Here is a 24845-nt window from a genome sequence, read left to right on the forward strand (position 1 = left end):
TGATTCCTGCTTGGTCACGTGTCTCAGTGAGTGTTCCAACTTCTCCAAAACACCGAAATGCTTTAGTGTTTACAATTTAACATTCAGCTCTGAGTAACACGTGACATAATTAGACACAATGCAGATCTGACTTTGGCTGGCCGGGAAAGAAAAAAAAAATGCACACAGACTTAATCCAAAATACACTTAATCCATGTATGGTGCGTGTTTCAGATGAAAACAAAAACAGCAATGAGGGGAAGGCATCAAAAGATCAGTCCCCAAAAATAGGTCTGAAACAGAGGACAACAGTACTTATAAAGAATCTGTGACACTGAGCAACAGGCCTATGGCAGGCTCCAACAACCAGCAGCAACCTCCATGTAAACCCTCCAAATGGCTTAATCAACAAAGCCCTCGCTAAAAAGCTTAAACACTCTGGTTAGGAAGTGCTGAAAGAGGTGTCAGTGGCTGAAAATGTATCTTCAGCTCAAAGAAATTCTTCTTTCCAAATAAGTCCAACATGAAGGTGAAGACTTGCATTATGTGCAACGGCCACAGCAAGCAAACAACAAGAAGCATCAAAGGACGCCAGAACTTACTGGAAAGCGGTTAACATCCCCAGTTCGTCATCGTCGTCGCACGGCTCCATCCTGTCAGCCGGACCGGACAGATGAAGGAATGAACGGGTGGAGAGAGTGGGATGGACGCCCCCGGCCCCACCACCACTAAAAGGCTCAGAGCGTCCGAGAAAGAGCTCCTGTCCCGCTCCGTGAGTCCAACTCCTCCACTAAAAAATCCACCTCTGAATCTCTTTTAAAAAAAAAATCCCCAAACTCAATTTTCTGTGTGTGTGTGTGCATATGTGTGTGTCTGAGTGTGTTCCTGTTTTTCTTTTTTTTCATTCTTAGCTTGGTGCCAAATGTTCCAGCTTAGCACCGCTGTGCAGCACCACTGGTGATGGATTTAGCCGGGGCATCTGGGCCAGCGGGGATAAACTCCATTCACTCACAAACACACACACACACACATAAACGCACGGACACCAGCACACACTCATGCAACGCAGAAGAGTGTCATGCGGTGTGAGATCGCGGGGGACAATGTTGGGAAAACCTCCCCCACACGGCATCACCAGAGAGATGACAAGATGTGTGATATACAGTGTGTCCGGCAATGCCACACACACACACACTCCCTTTCCCCACACATAGCTTGCACACGGAGCGGGGATGGATCAATGCATGAACAGATGTGTGCCAACTTTAGAGCTGCTACTAAGCGCAGACATCAGCAGCTGTACTTACAGCGAGCATGTGTGCGCAAGCGTGTGTGTATCTCAGACACAAAGACGTCTGACAACACACTTAAACCACAGAGCAGGCGATGGGTGTGTGACATATAGTTGAAGTCGTATTTATATATATATATGTGCGTGAATGCATGAGAATCAATGATTGTGAAGTGATTCTCTGTGGTTGGAGCAGACAGAGGTCAGCTGTGCCTGTGGGCATACAGCAGGCAGCGGGAGATTAACACAACAATAATGTATATAGAATAAGAGAAGGATGCGTAACAGCACGGTCGACCTTGCTGAGTCAGTGGAGGAGATAAACAAGGATTGGTGACAATAAAATCTGATTGTGTTGAGCGAGAAAGAACATTTATTCACACACCATCTACTCCTACCCTCCCTTTTCTCTCTGGGTCTGTCAGTGAGGAGGGGGGGGGGATGAGCACAAACTATATGAAATTACTTAAACAAACTGGAAAATCAACAGTGGGGGGGGGGCACTGGTGCTGTAACAGAGTTAGGGGGGGGTCATGGCTGAGAATCTTCACCCTTTTTGCATTTACATGTGGACAAATACAAATTAAAGGGCATAGTTAGGGCATAGACTTTTAAAAACCCATGCGGTAAAATGTGGTAAAGGAAAGATAGGAAACAAGGCTGTAGGCAGGATTTTAGAAGTAATGCAGTCTGATGCACCTCCGCCACCAATTTATTTTGTTATTTGGATTTTTTATATTCCATTTATTCAGCCAACTGTTCGGTTATATTGTATGTAAATTATATTTCACAACACGAAGAGTCCTTTGGGTTGGACGTCAATATATTCCGAGTAGGAACCAAGCATCGAGTAACAAGGTGTCAAATGTTGATATCGTATAAATAATCTTACTTACCTAAACCTAGAAACTTTGCTAACTTACCTATTTACTCAACACTAATGTTTATATTTCACCAAAAAGGTGTTATATGGACACCAATTTCGAATCCCAGCCTTTTCAAATTGAAGTATGTTGAGTCTAAACATACTGGGATAAGCTTTTCAAAAAACCACCATGTGTAAAATCCCCCCACCACAAATTCATAGACAGAATACAGATGACATGAGTCGGCTCAGTGGCACCTACGGTAAACCTACTCTAGTGGCTACACGTCACGATAAAGTTCTTCGTGAGGGCACAGTGCAGTGCAGAGACAGATTTTGTGCTACAAAAAGGATTCTCAAGCTCTCAACAGCATTATGCATTGTTTCACTATGGAGAGCACGAAGACACCAAGCCCTCGCCACAGTGCTACCTTAGGCATCATGTGCTGCACAGATTTTACACCCCGCTGCTCAAAGTTCAATCAATTCCGCTGACCTTGCTTGTCGTTTACCTTTTAATGCTCAACCGATGATGATAAGTTGAGATGACAGCTGCCCACAACGTAACCTATAAGCGGCCGACAGACGATGCCCATCACTGGGTTTGTACTTTTCTTTTCTGACAGAGGATAACTGTCCTTAACTGAAATATATCTCACTAACGCTCTTTGATAGGACTGTTTTTTGCCCTGTGCTTTCCTTTCACCTGGCACATACTGACCCAGAAAACTGATGGTGAAGGGCTCAAATTGCTCAACTGCAGGTACAGACTGCAGATTGCAGAGATAATAGACAAAGTAAGACACTCAAAATCAATGAGCCACTCTCAAAGTAACGCCAAGAAGTGGTGAAAGTGGCAAGATCTCTGCTTCAGGATCTATAAGAGGAAGTTACAAAGGATCTAGAAAAGAAGCTTGTTTTTTTTTTATATGCTGTGTTGGCTTGCTACAAATGTATTTCTAAGTGATGAAAGCAGTGTAAGCTTCCTGCTTTGACGTTGTGAATGATGTTAGTGAATAAAAGCAGTGGAGGTGACTTTAGCTGCATTTTCTGTTAATGTGAAATGTTCAGAGATGCCAGAAATCACCGCTCAGCTTGCTGGAGGTGTTGCTGGCCTAATTCAATAAAAACATCTGTGATAGCAAGCGCTCCTTTGATAAGCCGAGTGATATACAGCACCTACAGTCTCAAACACTCAACTTTATAACATCAAGCCGGCTGGTGAAAAGTGCTGCCTGTCTGATTATCCTTCTGATTTATGGCTGCATGGTCTGATGTCCTCTGCAGTCACCCTTTGTGGGTGAGTACATCATTCTTCTGACAGCTGAATTTGGCTTATGTACATTGCAATATCAGTTTCTTTGTATTACAACATGCAAATGGATGTTCCACAGAGTTTTTACAATTACGTAAATTGTAGTCAGAGGAAATTAAGCAGGTTCAGCTGGCTTTTGAAGACATGACAAAACAGTTTTGGGAGGACAATGGCAATGATTAGCGATGAATGTTTTATATAATATTCCACATACTAACTACTCGCATTACTGTAGTCTATGTGCATATATAATGCTAGCCCTGCACATTCCTGTCCATGGGAGGCCAGCTCCATTTGCTACCTCTGAGATGCCACCTGGTACTGACGCTTGTTCCAAGTAGCTATCTATAGCCAGTCTACATGTCCATGACCCATGTTTCTAATTTTAAATACAGCACAATAGAAAATTACGGTTTGACTCAAATATCTGCTGATAGAGTATATTATGTTGATATGGAATATCAGATATCAACCCGCTAGCGTTTTCCACTGCAGTTATGGAGGCTCCTCCCTGACCACAGCTACATGGAAAACTGCATTTACAGCCTATTTCTTAACTAATTTACCACGCTTATTTAGTCTAGAAGTAGAATCGCTCTTAAATATTTTCTCAACATGAATAAATGTGTTAGCTAGCACGCCTTCCTAAAGGTTAGGATGAATCAAAGTAAGCTTAAGGTTGCTATGAAGGTAAATGTTGAGATGGCAAAGGTGAGCATGCAGGGAACAAATATGGCATTAAGGAATGAGAATAAGCTCCTAAATGCCCTAAGAACACGCACATACAGGTGTGTGTGTGTGTGTGTGTGTGTGTGTGTTTGTGTGCATGTTGTGCTAGAAATGACTCCTGGCCAAATGACTGGACCTCGGTCGTGTCCATCTGGAGGCTTTGTAGACTTTATGTAACCCTGTTTGTTTACTGGGAAAAGCAAGCAAAAGAGTCTCCTAAGTAAAGGTAATTTATTTCTTTATCCACTTACAACCATGAGCTCTATTTTATGTAATATTATGTGGACTGTCAAGGGAAAGCAAAGAATGGGAGGAAGACGGGGAGGTGGGAGAGAAAAAGGAGGTCTGAATCCGGGGAAGAGGGGGGGGAACAAAGGAATGCAGAGATAAATGTATGGGAGGAGGATCTTGGTGATAACTTATTGTGCAAAATAAAAGATAATGGATTTTCATCCCAGTGCACAACAAAAGCAAGAACCTGTCATCAGTTCTCATAATCTGTATCTCATTCACAGCTAAAAGAGTCTCATCTGGTGGATTTGATGCAACAGACGGCTAACTCCTGAGCGCCAAAGGTCCTTACTGTTTCATTAAAAAGAGAATAGAGATTCATCCTCTTTAATTACACTCTCTCCTATCAGTCATAATATGCCATGAAATAACTGACCCAGCTGCCAGCTGACCAGTACAGATCTGTGTTCCACTTTTCTGTATTGTTAGTTGTTTTGCACCCATACGGTTGCTCAATTGTCTGCATGCTCGACAACTTTTGCCCTCTTCTAATCACTGCTTAAAGGTCGAGATTTAGTCAAAAATTACTCCTGCATGTATTATCCCAATAAAAGCACTGTAATTAAATGTCAAGATGTCTCATTGTGATAGGTTGTAACTCTCAAGTCTGTATTCCGCACACATCCGGCTATGCTCACAAATTCAACTGGTGGTCCAATGAGGGCACTACAATTAAAGGTCAAAATTTTAAACTCAAATGTGATGCATGAGACAAAAGTGGAGCGAGTTAGTCATCTCTGCAAAAAATACATGCTTTCCTTTTCTTTCTTGTTACTTCGAGTGTTTCCTTTGTCGGCTTCCAGTCTGACCAATTCCATATCTGCTTTGAACATCCAGTGTGAGCTAAATGTGATTTTAATGCATTAAGGCCTGCCATATAACGTTATCTGGCGTGACTCATAAAAAGCCACATTGCTGACTGTGTAACCATATTACTGTGCAGCAATAGCGATGGTGTAACCTTAGACTCATTTAAAAGGGAGCCAACTGCTCAAAGGACCATCACATGATTCTTATCAGGTAGGAAAACACTTTTAATGCTTCCATTCCTTGTTGGCGTCATTTCATATAGTGTCTCCATGATACTGGTATGGTTTCTGCCATAACTCGTTGGACATTATCTCTGACTGCACTTGTAAAGCAATTTACAACAGTGAAAAATCCAGTATTCACTCTCCTTGCAGCCTCGATTTGGTGTTGACCAACTCCTGAGGGAAATATCAGACTCTTTTCTTGCTGCTAAATGCTCCACTAGGTTCACAAGCTAGCTACTAACTAGCTGTTTGGTGCTGGGCAGGTAGAAACCAAGCGGCACTCTCCGTGGCTGGCAAATGAAGCCAACATGGTAGTAACATGAATTTCAGCTCCTCAAACAGCCACTTGAGGCTGGCTACATAAGTTAATTGTAAAGGTAAAGGCCCCAAATTAAAATGTCCAACTTTAAAAGAAATAAACGTAAATCTGTTTCCGTCTTTACAGCTAAATTTCCCATTCATGACAACTTTTTATACAACTCACCTGTTTAAATCATTATTAAGGCTTAAAGTTATGCATAATTAAGGATATGGCTACTTTCAATATTGGGTGGCGTCAAAGGTGGCTGGTATTAGTAACCAGGCTATACCCATGCTCCACCTCTTCGCCCATTTTTGGATTAGCTGTTAACCAGCGGAGTCAGGACTGCCACGATGGCGACGGCCAGAGCCACCACACTGAGCTTCTCGATGGCTCTAGAAAAACATATTGGTGGCGTCATGGAGACTATGTCCACTTTTAATAAAACAGTCTCACCAAAACAGTAAAGTTGCGGGCCCTAAAACCAAAACAATGCACTGAAAGACACTAAAAGACTCTATAGAGCTGAGGGGAAATGCAGAGTTGGGTGACAGTTTTCTGCATTCTGCCACTACATGCAGCACTTTTCACATTACGCATCATCACTAAGTCCACTGTAAATGCAACACAGCTTCAAGTTCAAGTAGTGTTTTGTAAGTTTGGTTTCAAGTACACATAATAGCTTGTCATTGCTGATAGCAAACAATTACTAAATTACTACCATGATGGGGTAGACAACAATTCAAAAACAATTTACTGAATCCTCTGTTGAGATTCTCTTCTGGCGACAAAGCTCATTAAACACTTAATAATCCACCACATTTAATGTCTCAAATGAAATATTATTGCGAGTGTGTGTGTGTGTGTGTGTGGGTATTGTTCTGTCAATCCAGGCTGGGAAATGGAAGTGTGTATATACTGTGTGTGGGTTTAGGCATCGGCTGTCCTATAGACTGCACTGCAGAGCCTCACACTAAAACCTGACTTTAAATCCTAAAATTTTATGACAAAACCACAGAGCTTGAAAGAAATAGGAAATGCAGTTACTACACTAAGATAAGTGGGAGGACTCTGATCAGAGTGCCTCCACCCAACTGTGAAAATGTCTGTATGCCACACACTGTGCTTGCCTGGAGAGACAGAAACAACTTTCTCCAAATTCCTCCACAAGACCTTACCATTTACAGCCTCTGCTCAGATGAAATGAGGCACTAAGTGCACTGGAACACGGAGACACACTCATATTTGATTATCTGTGCTGTGCCATAAGTAGAATGGAAGTGAATAGATACAGCATTTTGTGCAGAAAAGTCTGCAATAAAGAATCTAAAATGAATGAATTAATTAAACAGCCAAGATACAAGAGAAAAAATAATTTGGCAAATTATTGAAAGAAATGACTACAGAAACTCCACACACATACAAACACCCCTCTGCACCTTCACTACACTCCTTCGTAGATAGTGTATCTCATCCACAGAGCGAATCATTATATCATATGGACATGGAGGATAAGATGTGAGTAAACACTATCTTACCTCATGACTCAGTGTGCCATCATGCTGCGTGTCTCCGCCCGACTGTATCCTAATCCTCAGGCTGCCACCGGCGGAAGGGCAGGCTCCAACAAGAACAATAACCACAACTGCAACGAAATTACTTTGTGTTTGGGGGGGGGGTGACAAATGAAAAAGAAAAAAGTAGTTGTGAAGCAGCTAAGTACTAGAAAGTGTAGAAAGTGGAGGAGGAAAACTAAATGAGAAGAAAGGGAAATGCTGGGACTTTAGGGGCAGAAGGTCCAAAAGACTGGTGATGGGGGTCAGGTGATTCAGCATGAAGGAAAGTCGCTTAATCTCTTTATCTGCCCCCCCTCCTTCTTTACATCTCTTGCTGTCTCCCTCTGTGGTATGATCCTCTTCAGGCTGCCTCTCTTTTCTCACCCTCCCTACCTCTCTTCACATCTGGGGATGTGATTTTTAGTTTTGTTTATAAAACTATGGCTCAGCATTGGCAAAAGCAGCAAAATGTATGTTCAGAACTGCTAATTATATTATTATTCATATTATTATTCTCACGTGAGGCATTCCATCTTGTTCCAGATGGTCCAATCATTGCTAAGCTTCCCTAAATGCACCAGCCAATGGGGTTTAAGCGCACTGACCGCTGTAACCTTTTTAGACTTTAAATACAGCAGAAGAACATTAACTGTTTCCCTGCACATTACGGAGTCAGAGAAGAGAGCGCAAAGAGGTAAATATGGAGGAGGAGGAAGCAAAGTGGAGGAAGAGTGAAGGGTCACTAGCGACTTCTCCAAGTAACAAAGCGAATTTTGCCCAAACTTTTTGAAATATCATAAAAAATGTGATATCATTAAAATGAAATAAATTAAGTCAGAATTTTTTTTTTTTTAATTGATCAGTATGAAAGGCATTTTTGTAAATATTGTATTCTGTATATCCTTTTATATGTGCATAACAATATGTATAACTGTATATGTATAATATGCAAAGTGTTATTTTCCATTTCTATTCAGATATTCTGTTTTAAGATGGGAACCCAGATCTAAAGAGCAAAATGCATTCATATTCCTCCGCTGGTTCTGATATATTCCTCAAAAGTTTAATCAGTCTCCGTGTAAAGATACTGAACACTCCGCAGGGAGTTATAGCTGATTTAAAGACATGGTGAGAGTGTCATCCACTGAGTGTGTTCAGACTTTTGTCTTTCTGTGAAAGGGTAATTATATATATCAGGGCTTGGTGGAGTGATGGAGAGTGGAAGCAAAGAAAAGGAAAGAGAAAAAGAAAGGCTTGATGAACAACACCCAGGGTTTTCCCACTTGCCAGAGACTGAGATTCTCTAAAGAATTCAAGGAGGAGAGGTGATTTATGGTCTCTATCTAAACTAACGCAGGGCTTGTTTTATCCGCTCTCACAGTCCTGCTACTGGGAATCAGACTCCCATTACTGAAGCACTCATGATTAAAACCAGATGAAACAGATAATCACCACCACTGTGGGCTGAAAGCTAAGTCTCAGTGAGAACACTTGCATTCATGTGCTGGTGGCTCCCATCCTTTCTAGAGGGGTTAGTGTTATTTTTCTTGCTGCTAAAAAGGGGGAAAGAACAAGCCTTGCCTTCACAGAATGATTTTTTTAAAGACCGCCAAGTGTCTTGATCAAAATATCAATGTAGCGCCATCAGAAGCGCAGAAAGTATGCAAAACCACTTATGGATATTGGTGGTCTTAATGAAAACGTATTGATCTACCTTGTGTTTGTATCAACGGACTCGTTATATTGCACTGTAGTCTACATCAGTATAATACATGAGACAGAAATGATTTACGGGAACAGATTCAATCCGCTGACTGAATTTTGATGAAAATATGGGAAATAATGAATCTCATTGCTGCATTCTGGCACTGACTAGAAAACACTGAGAGACTCATTACAATAAGAGGTCAAATCAAGTTGGCGTATTTAAAACTAACTGCATCATGGAGAATGGCATGTTTACTGTTACCTTGATTAAATGTGAATCTAATGCACACAATCATGCATGCATTTGAGTGACATGACGCTGACAGGAATTATGTGCCTTGCTTTCAAGGACACTTTGGCATGAGGCCATATTGACTTATTTTTTACAATGCCAGCGGTGCGACTCTGGAGACTGTAGTATCTGTCAGTTGGTCTGTCCACAACTTAAGTACAGTGTGAAGTCATTACTTAACTACCGGATGGATTACCTTGAAATTCTGTACTTTTACCGTCCCTAGAGGATAAATCTGACCCTGACTATCTAGCCGCACCAAGTCAAAATGTGTCCTATTGGGTGTTATCAGCAAGTTAAAATTTAGCTTAGCATTTATTAGACGAATATAGACATCCATGACTTCCAGATGATGGATCCTAATGGCTTTACTGACCCTGACTTTTAGCCACAATACTTTGGTACACAACCAAATATCTCCAATTTGTGCTCGTTAGCAAATGTTAGCACGCTAACTTGTTAAAATAACATGGTGAACGTTACACCTGATAAACCTCAGCATGTCAACATTATCACGCGAGCAGGTTAGCATGCCAACTTTAGCATTTAGCATGTAGTTCAACATGTAGGAAAAGACTATTTGCAAGGCAGCAATATGAGTGTCATTCATTCTGTACAATATTATGTGCTTAATGTTCATTTTAAGTCATCTGATTATACTGGGAAAAGGGTGTGGCCAAATTCCTATTTCTCACCAGTAGATTGCACATGAAAGTGATTCTGTCACTTATTTTCACCTTGTCCCTGATGAATTCTCTAGTTATTACAATGATGCACTTACTCATCATCACCGAGAAAAGATGTCTCCCTCCACGCCACCTCCCTGGTTCGCACTTCAGAAGAGACCTTGACTGAATAAGATGTCTTCAGGCGCCGGTCCTCGAACGCTTTACCGCCACTGGGACCGGTCACAGGAGTCGAGGCATGGTCGGAGCTGATTGACGTGAGGTCGGTGCTAAGGTCAAATGATGTCCACGAAGAGTCAGAGGAGGCAGAGGGGCTGGTGTCCACACGCTCCTCTTGCAATCCATCTCCTAGGTCCATGACACATGAAGAAAACATTGTTCACACGAGAACGGGGTGATGGAGAGTAAAAAAAAAAACTGAAAGAATGACCAAGACACTTGGATGAAGACAACAAATAATGTCTTGATAAAGCAAAAGCTTGGAGGAGATGAAAATAAGGGAAGCAGAAAATGCTTCCAAATTAGACAAATGTATGGCAGGAAATATGTCTGCGCGCTCCTGCTGGCCAAAAGCTTCCCGCTCTCTTCTCTTCTGTCTTGATAAAGTACTGAAGAGAGTGAGCAGAGGAACGGAAAGACAAAAGACCAATCGCCGGGAAACATTAGACAATAGGGATGGTGATGGATGTGAGGGGAAGGAAAAGAAAACCACTCAGGGAGTAAAGAAGTCGTCAGACACAGATAGGACCCAGCCACTGCAGATGGAAGGGGGTGAACACAAACAAGAGGCAGAATCAGGTGAAAGGTGCGAGCAGCAGCACTTATGAGGTGAGAGCTCACATCTCATTACATCCCATTTCCCACCCCTCAAAAATTGAATCATGTGGTAAGAGGATAGAGACGGTGCGGGACGGGAAATCGATTTGAGATGCATGGAGAGGCTTGAACTGGTGGCTTCTGTGGCTACATGATAGCAGCAGGCAAGAGAGTGCGGTCTTGGGTTGCAGCGATAAGCAGTTCATTACAAGAAGTCTGACGCGGCCCAAATACAATTACGTCTCACCACTAAAAACCCATTAGGACCTCAATATGGGGAGGCCAGGTTAGCCAGCCTCCCCATAGGTGCACTGGGAATAGACTAAGAGCATAGTTCTGCAGAAAGTAAAGATACAGTGCTTGGGTACTTTGCTCATCAAATCCAAGTTCCTTTTAGTATTTAACTTTTTCAGGGTATTCAAGCGTATGCCTATAGGTCAACTGCACCAGAATAGTCATTTATTGTTGTACAGTTATAATATATAAAATAATCAAATCAGATCAGAATCTGCATGATAGCATGGCAATAGAAGGAAGGACTCAGCTTACTATATAAAACAATAGCAAATCTTCTGCATTATATTATCTATATTTCTCTAACAGCAGTCCAGACAAACCAGAAGCCAGAAGTCACTTAGCTTAGCAGGGGGAAGACAGCAACCCTGGCAAAACAGAAAGAAAAACATGCCTAGCAGCACCTCTAAAGCTAATTAATAAACACAATGTGTCTCATTTGTTAAATGCAAAAATAAACAGAAATGTAAAAACAAGTAATTTGCAGTACAGGAGGAAGTAAATCATTTACTAATGGAATTATTTATCATGAGCTATAAAAAGGTGCTGGTTGCTAGCTCTTCCCCCCTGCTTCCAGTCTTTATGCTAAGCTAAAATGAAAGGATCCCACGTGTCACTTTTGATGGACGCAACACTGCCTGCTGCAGGAGGGACTATTGATTCTTGAACTGACCACATTGGACAAATGTGCTGTATTATTATATTGCTGTAACTTTGCCCACCAAGTCTGTAAACGTCCCTCAACACAGTGGTGTTCGAGGACTACCAGTCTCAAAAGTGCCTGATTTGGAGCAAAATGTTGATCTTTCATCTCTGCCAAAAACATGTCCACCTCTGCTTAGAACAACAAGTACCAGAAGATACAATCCATCTTCAGCAGACAAGGGTACATTGATTTGATCAAAATTTCCACTTGCTCTCCAAAGCTCGCAGGGCAACGGACAGTATCATAGCACATCAATAGCAGACCCTGTCTTGCCGTTTGGGCTTTTATTCTGGTAGTTTTATCTTTAAAGACCTTTGATTAAATAGTGTCAAAGTAGTGTCAAGTTTTCACATAAACAAGCTAGATTCAATAGGGGGTTCGCTTTTAAGTAGCTCAAAGACAAAACAGAAGAGCCATGTTGACAGGGACAGCAGATTCAAAATGTCAAGCGGTGGCGACAGCATTTTTAGACTTCAAGTTTTAATCAGCTGTAGTCCGGGGATATGGAAGGTCAAGGTAGCTGATAAAATTCTCCCATCTGCTTTTAAGTTTTAATAGGGTAGTGCTTTGTGAGGTTTTCTGTGGTTCAAATCTATTTGCCAGCTCCCTGTGGATTTATCTTAGAGTTAAAAAAAAATAAAAAACGGTAAGAAGGAAGGAAGAGGCGCAGGAATGAGCAGGCATCGATCAAGGTAGTACAACGCATTGGAAAAACCGAGCAGGGCAGTGTGGGCAGACACAGTCATGGTGCTTTTTCTACATGTGAGAAGTTGTTAAGCTTTAGGAAGTCTTTATTTGAAACTCTATGAAGAAAAGTAAACAGACATTGTTGGAAATAAACAGAAAAGTTTACAGGCTATGCAAAACATACCTCTGTACATAACACAAGAAACATACATTGTATTATACATACAGTGGTTTATATGATACTGCATAGACAGATGTCTGGAATGGGTCTTGTCAAGTATTTTATAACCAATTCAACAAACAACATATGAACAGTGATCCAGTGGTGTGCAAAGAAAAATAAATAACATACTGATCAACAGGTGTTTTGTATTTACATTTTCACAATGTCATGACAAACTAAAAATTAGCTTTTGTTGCATTTACAGATATTAGTTTCTGACTATTTCTTATAAAATGTTTGGCAAACAGCATCCGTTGTTAAGTTGTAAATCACATACATGTAAACTAATTGAGTTTTGAAACATTCAAGTGATTGCACTGAATAGGTCTAAAACAATCTTTAATATTTGAAAATACTGTTTTCAGCCTCCGGTTTTTAACGGTATGTTAAGATTACCTGTTGGTAAAGATTACTTTCAGTACAAGATATTACAACTTTGCTGTGTATGAAAATGAAGGAGCCACACGCTTTGCCATTGTGTCTTATGCTGTCTGTTACTGACGGTGAGAGGAACGGGTAGAAAACATTTAAATAAAAAGCTGCTCGGCATTTATCGGACATGAACAGGACAACATGAAAAGCAAAACAAAGCAAGAAACACAATGTCTCATGGACAGTAAGTGGACATTACACATCCAAAAAGTGTAATGCAAAAGAACATTCCAGAGGAAACAAAACGACATTCCTGAAAGTTTTAGCGCATCGGTAAATTAGAATTGCTCAGCGAAAGCAGCGAAGCATCTCCAGGATAAGAAGAGCAAGTCCTGCTGTAGCTGCAGAGGAATTATTTCCGAAAGAGGATCACTGGTGGCGCTGCAATGGAAGCGCTTACAGGAAGTCACAACACTGAGAGGGGCCCACACTACCAAGCAGGCAAGCAAACATACAATGCCCTGAAGAGTATTCAAAGTGAGTTTATTGGGCAGCCAGAACAAGAACACAGGGCTTTTCAATCTGTGTCCCTTCCTATTAACACAATATTCCAAAACTGTGGCTATGAGGAACCACAAGGTCAGAGTGGGCGAAAAAGGAGCTCTGCCCACAGCTGAGTGATTCAAAACTTGTTTTATCCGGCCTCTAATACCTACAGAGGCTGGAGAACTTCCCAGCCTGAGCCTGGCTTTAAAAAGTGTAGGCCAGGTAATAAAAAAAAAAAAAAAGAAAAATAGCAGATGAGCAGCTCTCTCCTATGAATTAAACCTTATGTGGGGCTTTACGGAATGGTAGCGCATGCCAACACACATGCCTTGGACGAGTACACTGAAGCAAAGCAGCGCAAGGTTGCTTGACATGCAGGGCAGTCCCACAAACAGAGCATTGGGTGAGGGTTAGTGGCGCGTTCGAAGCAACTGGTTCCACACGGCAACGGCGGGAAAACTAACATTAGGCCAGAGGCAGAGAAAAAGGTTTGTCCAGGACAACAACGCAGCTGAAGTCCAGAGAAAGCTGCTACTTAGTCCTCTGCGCACGAGCCCGGACAGGTCGGTCTCAACAAGCTGAAGGGGAAGTTCAGTGTAGAGACAAGCAAGGGAAGGAAGCACAATGGCCCGACGTCTCCTTCAATAAACTGGCCTCGGTTGTTTCATGCTGTAGTGGGCCTCGGATGCTGACACATATGCCGACTCAGGGAAAAAATCCTCGTTGAACTCTGCCATAAACCTAAATGAGAGAGGGCGGGAAAGGGAAAGTACAAGAGAAGGAAATCTGGTGAGATATTTCGACACATTAAATATTCAACATAAGCCGGTTGTCACATGACAAAACAGCACGGACCCCGATAGGCTTACGTGAGGCAGGAAAGCATCTCATATGTCACGTTCCAGTTCACTTTAACTTCAGGTTTTCCTAGATATCCCTGGCTCATTCCACATAAATCCTAGACCCCTTGACCTCTGTCCTGGGGTATATATGCCAAAGACAAAGCCTCCTCATCCATCCCTATACCGCCACCAGAGAACCAATCGCTATGACAGAAAGACAGAGAACATGAGAATGACCGACCAACAGTCAGAGAGGGAAAGAGTGAAAAATCCCCACCCCACCCCACCCTCCCATCTAATCAGCAGCGGGGAAAACTAATCCGGAATCTTCTTAGTATCCGCTACTCGGCCAAATCCTCTAAATCTTGCCATCTCATCTTAGCTCCACCGGCCCTCCTAATCTCAATGCAAACAAATTATCCTCATCAGAGGAAAACTTAAGAACGATTTGACAACGAATAACAAACAAGACAACCTAATGGGACCATAAAGGGAACACGGGAGAACCCTGCAGTGAACAAATCAAAAGTAAGTAGATAAATTAAGTTTATTTAAACCTAATTCTTCACTGCCAGCTAAAAAAAGTAAATCATTATGATTCACTGAAAGGCACTGAACAGGTTATAATGCATATTTATTAATTGGAAAAAAATTTTTTGGGCTGTTTGGTGCAGGATATTCAGACTTGTGCTAATCTCTATAGTTGTGAGATCAGTAATAACACAAGGCAAGCCGCTTTAGGCATACACATTGTAAATCAGCATAACGTGTGCACGCACACACCCACACTTAATCATAATCATTCTTGCGGAGAAAGGGAGAGTGAGAGATCAACTGTGGCCAAATCCCAGAATGCAATGCACTTCAGTCTCTGCGACATCAATCAGTTTTTTTTCCCGCTCGGCACAATCTGCCACGAGGCTGATTTCAGAGTAAAAAGGCATGAAGGCTTTCCCACTGTTTCAGTTTGTGTCCAGCCTCCTGCAGAGTCCCCAGCACAGTCAAAATATTAATTAGTTGCCGAGGAAAAACGTCAGCATATATTCTCCATTCCGTATTATCAACCTGTCTTGGCTCATCACAGAGCTACAGAGGAGATTGAAAGTGCAAAAGTTAAAAGCACTTCACTCTTCTTTGCAAGTTATTGTCTGTGACGTTCTGCAGATTAATGTTCTATGACAAGAGATGCATCAGTGATTTGCATCCAGTGCCAGTGGAGTGAAGTAAAAGACCCTTCTACCCATGTTTCCTCGACTGCTGATGACACTGCATGAGATGCTTTGCCCAGAGGAACTGCTAATGCTACTGAAAATAATAAGGTCTCTGTATTTCATTTTGCACCGAGTGTTATGGTCCCATTTTGACAACGCTGGTTTAGAAGACTTCTGTCCCGCCGTGACAAAAAATATCAGCTGAAGGCATCACATAGCTGAATACAGTAATCCTTTCATACTGCACACCCGTCTCACATAAATGCTAGTTGTAGCTATTTTCAAAGACCACCTTGTGGTTTTTGTGGCACCAAGTACAGAGCTCCAGTTTATTTATTTATATAATTTTTTTTTGGTTGAGTGGGGGAACAGAGGTAATTTTGGCTCTCAGTCTCAAGTTTGTCACTGTGCCCACTTCCACGGTGAGTTCAAGTGCTGCTCCACAGCACTGCTTGGTGGCAGAAGGCGGTACTGCGTGTGTTTGATTAGAGAATGAGAGGACCTAAATCCCCCAGGTTTGGGACCGGCTGAACTGAAGATCGCTAGGGAGGATTTAAAGATTAGACTCCCGCGCTTGTGTAACGCCCACTCATCTCCCTCCCTCTAACACATTCTCTTTCTCACTCCATCTCTTCCTCCCCTCCGTGTTCTCATTTACTTTACTCTTCCTTGCCTTTTTGTTTTGGTTATTGTGGTGTATTGATAATTTCCTGACAATCACTGTTTTTGTGTTTCTAGGAATTCTATTGTTGTCGTTCATCTTTTAATCCCTTGCTTTTTCTATGTTCCTGTCACGCAGGCTACCAAACACTTCACTACATCGCGGTAGTGGAGATAAGACACTAAATGTGATTGTCTGTTCTACAGACTGTGCCAGTAGCTTCCAGGTTTCCTCTCTCCCTGTGAAATGAGAACTTCCTGTAGCTCAGGTAGTTGTTATTGAGCTTTAACACTTAAAGCGAGGTCAAACCTCGGGTAATGGACCGTGCAGGTTATTAGCAAGGTGCATTTTAGTTCCTAGTTAATGTCCCATTCCTTGAATGCGGCACCTCACCTTCTGAATGATTTATCCTCCAGGGAAATTATATCTGACTTCATACAGCTTCTGACCACCTGACGGAACAATCTATTTTTCCAGAAGGGGGTGAGACTTCAATATTATGTGTGAATCTTTTAGTGGAGCGACTTTAAGCCTTCAGGCCTGAGTGCTCCAACGATTGTTTGTGTCCCATCTGCACAGCGTGAACAAACCTGTATTCTTTAACCCATTTTAATTAAGTCGCTTCTATGCCTCTCTTGCTTTGTAAAGAACGTACCTCTTATGCGTAAAGGTAATAACACTGCTACATTTGAACACAATTATCGTTTACCTGAGAAAGAGTTCTAAATGCTTGACCAGGGCTCGAAGATTCCTCTCAGGGATCTGCATCTTTCCCAAGATCTCAGGAAGCTTCACTGGAAGAAAAGCAAGACGGTGAGCATGGGAGGAGTTGCACAAAGGGACAAGAGACTGGCGGGAATCATCAAAACAGTAACAATTCAACTGCGGAAATGAGTACAGAGAACCAGTGAGAGTAAAACCATCAAAGACACCAACCAAAAAGCCGCAAAAGGTGCTGAGCGCCGTACAGGTAGGAGGGGGGAGGAAGCTGGTCGTTCAGAGGGTAGTTATCAGGAGTCAGCTTCCAACTGAGGACCTGGTTGACAGAGTACAATGAAAAAGCATTTAACAGAAACTTACAACATATTTTATTCACTGAATCTGAAATGCACTTTTGAACTGGTAATGAAGTTCTGATAAATATGCTTCAACTGATTGGTCAATGTTAACTTGGCGATACCATGGGCCTGAAAAAGTGCAAGCAAGAAAAGTTTTACATATTTGGTATTTTGCGTTGTCTGACAATTAGACCTCATACGGATTGCTTAGATTCTCTCCCTGCAATGAGGGAGGCAATTTATGTAACTATGCTAGTGTCCTTGAGCAAGTCATCGCATCTCTTCCCGCTTACAGTGTGTTCACACAATTTAATCACCTCATTAAGCTCATTGTTTCTCCGGCTCTCGAGGCCATAGAAAGGCCCACTTCGCTCTTTGCTTGGCGTCAAGGGCAGCGGGGAAGATGAGCCACTGTGCACTGGGGTTTCTGGGTAAAGTGGAAGAACAGAGAGCGACAACATGTTTAAAAAATAAACTTCTTGCTGCGTAGCTTATTGCTCATTAACCAAAATGAATCAATGACAGCAAGGATTAATGCAAGCAACAAAAAGTTTTGAGGGAGCAAAGTTAGTCTAAGGAGAGTGTAGTTGACAGGGGATGAATGTGGGAGGAAAGAAGTAGGATAGCACCATCTACTGGGTCAAACTGGCTATTACAAACACAAAAGGCTGTCAGTACACTTAACATGATTATACTAAAAGCTTTATTTAACAGACTAGGACAATATATACATACATACATCTTGACAAGTCAAAGGATGAGCTTCATAGAGTGGAAATAGGAATAAATATGTAGCGATAGAAAACTTTACAAGGTCAGTTTGAATGTGACAGAGTAATACCACAATAATAATAATAATAATAATAATAAGTAATATTTTTTGTGTCAGCTTACTTCTGTCGAGGTTGAGGAAGAACTTGGGCTGGGATGAGGTATCAACTAAACGGCGTTTGAGCTGCGGGGATGCTGTGGCACTGCCTCCTCCTGGGTCATCACATTTATTACAGAAAAATAACTGTAGCAATATGCTTCACAAAACATGAGAGATCCCACAAATTACTGATAAAACATACAAGAATACAGTCTCTTTATAGGCAATGCAATGTTGGATTGTTTTCAAAAATTACCTCCACTGCTTCCTTCAGCGGGCCGGTCACCTCCAGATGTGTTCCTGGTGGAGCGTCTGAGCGACTGCGACTGGTATGAGATGCAGTCCATGTCAGGGTGACGCCGGCGCTTCGGGGTGGGGGCTGGGGCGGTGGGAGTGGTTGCAGAAATGTCGCTCAGGGCAGGTTGGCTGTCTGTGGACTGGGGGGTGGGAGGGTTGTGCCCCAACGGGCTCGGGCTGCGTTCTCGCTGGGCGCTTCAAACGCAAATGGAGAGAAAAAGGCTTACAGCTTCACGGTAAAGCACAACAGACAAAATGCAGTTCACTGCAGCCAAGCAGTGGTTTCTGAAACAGCATGTCGATTTATCATCAAACACTTACTTGCTGGAGCAGGGGGAGCTTTCATTGACGGCCAGGAAAACCCTGGAGGAGCTGACCTTTTTGAATTGAGCTTGCTCACAGGGGTAGAGGAGGATCATGGGTAAGGTGAAGTCAAACGTGATCCTCAGGCCGTCGACCATCTCCTTACACAACTCCTCGCTGAAAAGAAAATTTAAGGATCATTACCTCATAACTAAAGCTTATAATCATACATGCACATGTAGAAATGAATCTGATAATTTCATAAACATGAACGATTATTTCACCGCTGGCAGATGATCTATGTTGGCTCATGTGTGTTCAGGCTCACCTCTTCTCTGGAGGGATCGGCTGGGGGCTGCTGCTCTGTGTGGTGGTCTGCTGACGCCGGTACCTCTCGTTGGCCATGAACGCTTTATTGATGGCAAAGTGCTTGACGTAGGACTCTAGGATGTGCACGACATTCGTCTGACAGGGAACCATCACCAGCTAGGGGGGAAAAAAACAGAGCCAATTATGAATAAGCCTCAGGTTGATTTAATTTAGGCATGCTTTTTTTAATATATAATTTTGGGGGGGATTTTATTCCCTTTAATTGATAGTGACAGCTGAAGAGCGACAGGAAAGACACAGCAAAGGCCACAGGTCGGAGTGGAACCAGCAAGGAGCCCTGGTACATAGGGCGCCAGCTCTACCAAGTGAGCTGTCAGGGCGACACCTGCTTCACAATACATGTATCAAATTCCTAAAAGACTATGTTTAACACTCCCTACGATCTGCACATACCTTCTTCCTCTTGTTGATGTAAAAGCAGTCATCCTCCAGTTTCTTCTTCAGAATATCCGGGATGTTGATGTCAACATGGACGACCTTCTCCTCGCACTCCCTCTTAACATTAAGGTCCGGCTCAACCCTCTGAAACAAACGAGATACGAACCTTCAGGTAGACGCTCTATAGAACCCAAGAGGATATGGCTTTCTGTGGAAAAGTCACGGCTATAAAACTCATGTTTGGTTTAACTAGTTTTAACTAGGGTGAGTCAGCTAGTTTGCATAAAAATATTGGTTTACCAAACTGATAACAGTAAGATCTAGACTATGTTTAACCTACAAGGCCACAGGTGTTTACTATAAACGTACATTACACTGGAATGAAGGAAATTAACATAATTTTCTGATGCAAGTCGGTCGAGATAACGGCATCAACTAAAGGCCTAAAATGTAAATGTTGGTCTATCTATGCCCCTTTCTGAGATGGAAACTGCACTGATCCACTTCACCATTTTGTTAATATCCTCAGAGAAGGTGCTGTCCCCGCTATTTGAAGAGTCAGGGTCAGAATCGTCGCCGTCACTGCTCTCCGAAGACGAAATCAGACCTGGTGACGGTGAAAAGTACGGAGAGGGATTAATGTGATTGCTGAGGGAGGCTGGGAGCGAAAAACACAAGGACGAGAAAAAGATTTCTCACATGCGTCATCACTGTCGTCCTCCTTAGGGAGAGTCTTCAGAGAAGATTTAGTACCAGACTGACGACGACGCCTCTTCGCCCATCCCTTTCTCTTCCTACCGCCAGGACAGAAAACAAAAACACATGGCATCTGTATTAGTCTCTTCGAAAGACAGAAAAGCGACAAGTGTCATGTATTTTCACTGGCAGCATTGTGCCGTCCTTGTTGAAACAGATACACATACATGAAAATATACTCAATAGTTAAGATATTTTGATGGTGTTTACCTCCACGGCTGAATGAATGAACATAATATGAACTTACATGCGACCTAGAGCTTTGCGAGCCAGTTTATGTTGCAATTTACGGTTTTCCTCAGTGTCCCTTAGGACATGATCCTCTGCAGCCCAACGATCCCAGCTACCCAAAAACACACACACATTTAAAAAAAATAATAAAAATCACACACACCTGCATCATTACACAAGTTGATGAACATGAGATTCTGCAACGATACACACTACAATGAGTATGATACAGTTAGGTAGGTGGATGGCAGTAATTCTGGGTTCATCTACCGGTAAAAGTAGATGATCAATTAATTAATGTTACCTCCTGTTCCAACCGTTGAAGTGAATCAGGTACTTTGGGATTCTTCTTCCATGTTCATCTGTACCTATCAAGACATCAAGGACCTGTAATGTGAACACACGATGAGCGCGGCGTTTTCTAGAGGCTCAAGTGGGTTTGAAAGTCTTTGCATTTTCAACAGGAAATATTATTATTATATATATTATTATATTAAAACAAAAAAAAACAAAATGGCAAATCAGTCATTATCATTTAGTTTACTTTATTGGGCTACTGAAGTACTATAATAACCTCATTACAACCTTACAGTTTAGCTTGGAACTAGCTGCATTAGCTTTCCTCATAAATTGCAAGAAACTCGGGAATAGCAGTAAAATCTGTTTATAATTAATGTGCAACTCAATGTACAAGTAATTACACAATACTAATGCCCTTCTCAACTTAGCATCAAATAACCCAGCTATAACACTAAAATGATGCTGATAAAATGATAAAACGGAGCATTCAGCATCTTGCTTTTCATACTTTTAAGTGGCTGTAACAATTGTGAAAGCAGGACTCAAACGTATGTTAATGTTTCACATTGCTGTACAGCTTCGTCTGTGAAACACCTGAAGCGTCTTACACCACTGCATCTCACACACATTTAGTTACATGTTACTGGTAACGTTTAGGTCTCTAACATCGGTTAGCAAAAGGCAAACCAGTGTGAGTCGATGGAAACACTCAGTTGCCCTCCATTAGCTTTAGCCTGACAGCTAAGTAGCCACCTAGCTTAGTCAAAACAACCGAGTTAACAGACAAGAAAATAAAAACTTAAACTCGGCTTTTTAGTCTGTTTCAAACACATAAACACCGTATCGTTAGTTCGCATGCAGTGGCTTTAAAACAGACCTCAGTAAGTGTTACAATAGTCCGTGTTGGCCAAGTTAGCGGGGCAGATGTGGTGGTGCGTTTGTTTATTGTGTGTTTTAGGTGCATTAAAGTACTCTGAATGATAACTACCCCGGCTATAAAATATCTCCAGCGTTAATTTAAATAACATAACTGCATGCAGTGGTAATAGTTTTGGCTGAAGTGTCTCACCAGGGAGGCTAGTTTAAAACGAACTAACAGCTAACGTTACAAAACAACATAACGTTATTTGTCTTTACTACTTAAAAAAAACATGAAAACATGCGTTTAAAAAAAAACCATGTGCAATCAAACGTACCCCGGAAACCAGATAGCGTTACATGAACAGCTAACGTTATATTACAAAGGCCTAAAGTGGCCTTCACGGTCGACTCCCAACGTTATATCTTTAACCTTACAGTATCTACCTTGCTTTTCCATCATATATTATTTGTTATTACTAAGTCCTCAAACCGTGGAGCTAAATTACTTGAGCTAAACATTACCTTAGCGTCATACAACACTTTAGCCTTGGTGGGGTCGGGTTCAAAGCACAGGACTCGTTCTCCTTTGTGAAAATGATATTTAATTCCCCGCGAATTCATTTGTTCATGGCGACGTGTGGGAGAGGGGCATCGATCTGGACCCTATAAACTCCTTAACCCTTTCCTGGCCAAACTCTTTCCTGTGAGGGGGGTCTTCCACAAAAACAGAGCACGGAGGGATGGCGCTGTTGTGGGACAAATGCAACCATAGCCTTTTGCTGCCTTCATGGCGCCTCGTAATTTCCCCTTCTTCGGGTCTGCGGAAACAGAACTGGGTTGTGCACATGGCCTGCTGTGCGTAGGGACTGTTCGTTATTCATGAGAGGGCAGGGTGGCTCAAAACAGAATGAAATTATCTTTCAAGCACAATAATAAAAGTGTGAAAAAGTCCAGATCAGTTTCTGATCTGATTCTTGTGGCCTTACCTGTTCCCTCACAAACGTCTCCTCACTCTCAGCAACTAATCTCTCCATGTCTGCAAGTGTCCTGCTGATATTAGCTCCCCTACTAGCCAAGCCAGTGAAAATGTTAGTGTTGGGGTTTTTTTTTCAACAGTGGATATTTCATGTGGGTTTTATTGGATGTGCTATTTTTGCTGGATTGGACTCAAAGTGACAGCTGCTGGATGGAAACAACACTGGTAAGTTTGTTTGCAGACCGCCGTGTTTGCTTGGTTATTGTAGTCCTACAGGGTGGCATGGGGTGGTGGCTCCCCTAAAAATTACCATGCCACCCCAATTTGGTGTCAAATGCTTTCAAATTAAACACATGAATTTAAATTAATTTAAAAAAAGAAGATGTTAAGAAATGGAAATTAACAGGTAATTTAATGATCTGTTATGGCTAAATTTTAGACTGGAAATGTGGAAAAATCAAACAATATATTGATTTCTTATGCCACCTTAAGATATTTGTATTCAATACTCAACAATGTAATGTGTTTGAGTTCAGATATCTTTATTTAGGGTTTTTTTTCAAAGCAAATATTCATATGTGTGAGGGTGTGCGATTAAATCAGCATATATTTCTGCCATTCTCTGGCCACCCCATGAATATAGATCTGCCCCTTGTGGTTTGTATATGTGTCTTGAATGTTTATGGCTGTGTGTGCATCCAACATGTCAAATAGTTTACTTACTATTCCTAAAGTCTGCCTTTTTAATTCTTTATCTGACTGAGGTTTGTTTATACATGCAACTGAACATTAAACACACACGTCTCTGTCACAATTTCAATGTGAGATTCAATATTGATGTCGATATTTCAAGAATTTGTAACTTTTATTTCCATGCCATTAATGTGTGAGGGCGGTTGAATAGACACTGTAGTACGCCTATCCTATCCATCCTCATCCATTGTGTACCATTTCGTTGCTTTGTTTTGAGCATTTTTGAATGCACAACTTCTAGTCTCAACATTTCCCATTAACAGTGAAGGCAGCATGAAAACCGCAATTCCACTACTTCCAATGGTCTCTCACGGACGCCGTAGTAGCGGTGCAATTTCAAGAAATGGCCAACAGATGTCAGTATATGAGCACAAAAACACTTCCATGAACTCAGTTGCCTCAGTGGTGAAGTCACCACCAGACTGCTTTCATTCCATTAGGTTAATTAGCTTGACTACATGCAGGGTATTTATTTAGTCTAAAGCCTACTTATTAGTACTTTGTATTAGCAATTTTTTGTTTGGGCCGTGTGTACGAGTGACATCATAAATATTAAGCTTTCAAACTAATGTTCAAGGATCCCTTTGGGTCCTTCGGGGATCCATAAAAAAAACATGTGAAAGAGATTTGTACTGTTATTTAGCTTTATTCATCCTAATTTTAATTACACATTTTATCTTCATCTTTATAATCTCCACATCCAGATGAAAAAAATAGATCCTACAGGAGGGATAAAAAACTCACCAAAGAGGAACGCCATCTGTGTCTGTTTAGGGATCCATGACATGAAAATTATTAAAAAACCTGCGGAGGATATATTGGACCCTTGCAAACGGCCTCAATTACAACTCTGCATGATCATATTCTTAGATTAAATATCTATATTAAACCAACCTATACAGATGAAGCAACCCGGGGTATCATACACCCCCTTACCTTAGGGTAGCAACTCAAAGAATTTGTACAAGTTCGAACATCGGCATACCACTCAACAAGAGGTGCACATTTAAGGATAGTCGACGTCATAAATCACTGCAGCCTAATGTTTGAATGGGTCCATTCAGCATCTGGATTGGGGGTATGAACCATTTGTTCAAGGTAGAATTTTAAAAGGACGGGATGGTTTTGCTCCAATTCCCCTAATGCTGAAGCTTAGGACATTTTTCGGGTGGTTCCGAATCTCTTGCTGGCTGCTTGGTGTGAGAATCGGTGGTTGACCCAAAACCTGACTTGTTCCTGAGTGGGATTGATGCAGGTTCCCTGTTGC

At 41.8% G+C, this 24845-nt stretch overlaps 2 protein-coding genes across 2 annotated transcripts in view; both read right to left on the bottom strand.

Annotated features, from left to right (window-relative positions):
* The window catches only part of LOC118340185 (FERM and PDZ domain-containing protein 4-like), a 72901-nt gene extending 62497 nt beyond the window's left edge, over window positions 1-10404 (bottom strand). The window contains exons 1-2 of the mRNA XM_035678056.1: window positions 10142-10404; window positions 6137-6200 (exon numbers count right to left, since the gene is read on the bottom strand). Coding sequence (XP_035533949.1) covers window positions 6137-6200; window positions 10142-10404 — 327 coding nt within the window. The remainder of the gene's footprint in view (window positions 1-6136; window positions 6201-10141) is intronic.
* Window positions 10405-12628: 2224 nt separating this feature from the next.
* LOC118339943 (male-specific lethal 3 homolog) lies at window positions 12629-22616 on the bottom strand. The gene is made up of 14 exons (XM_035677770.1): window positions 22372-22616; window positions 20993-21075; window positions 20705-20800; window positions 20401-20495; window positions 20211-20308; window positions 19717-19845; window positions 19262-19419; window positions 18952-19110; window positions 18590-18825; window positions 18357-18446; window positions 17780-17889; window positions 17341-17440; window positions 17114-17198; window positions 12629-14431 (listed from the first exon to the last, which is right to left on the bottom strand). The coding sequence occupies exons 1-14, from the start codon at window positions 22468-22470 to the stop codon at window positions 14332-14334; spliced, it is 1638 nt and encodes a 545-aa protein (XP_035533663.1). The 5' UTR covers window positions 22471-22616; the 3' UTR covers window positions 12629-14331.
* Between the last annotated feature and the right edge of the window lie 2229 nt (window positions 22617-24845).

The sequence above is a fragment of the Morone saxatilis genome, unplaced genomic scaffold (genome assembly GCF_004916995.1).
Source record: "Morone saxatilis isolate NCDOM2014 unplaced genomic scaffold, NCSU_SB_2.0 Contig6, whole genome shotgun sequence".
NCBI lineage: Eukaryota > Metazoa > Chordata > Actinopteri > Moronidae > Morone > Morone saxatilis.

Bases quoted from the DNA above. Each gene is read 5' to 3' on its own strand.
- LOC118339943 (XM_035677770.1), bottom strand. From the start codon at position 22,470: ATGAATTCGCGGGGAATTAAATATCATTTTCACAAAGGAGAACGAGTC. The intron at 20,309-20,400 runs GTGAGAAATCTT...CACCGTCACCAG, and splicing joins GGACGACAGTGATGACGCAT to GTCTGATTTCGTCTTCGGAG. The intron at 17,441-17,779 runs GTGATTAAATTG...TCTGTCAACCAG, and splicing joins GAAACAATGAGCTTAATGAG to GTCCTCAGTTGGAAGCTGAC.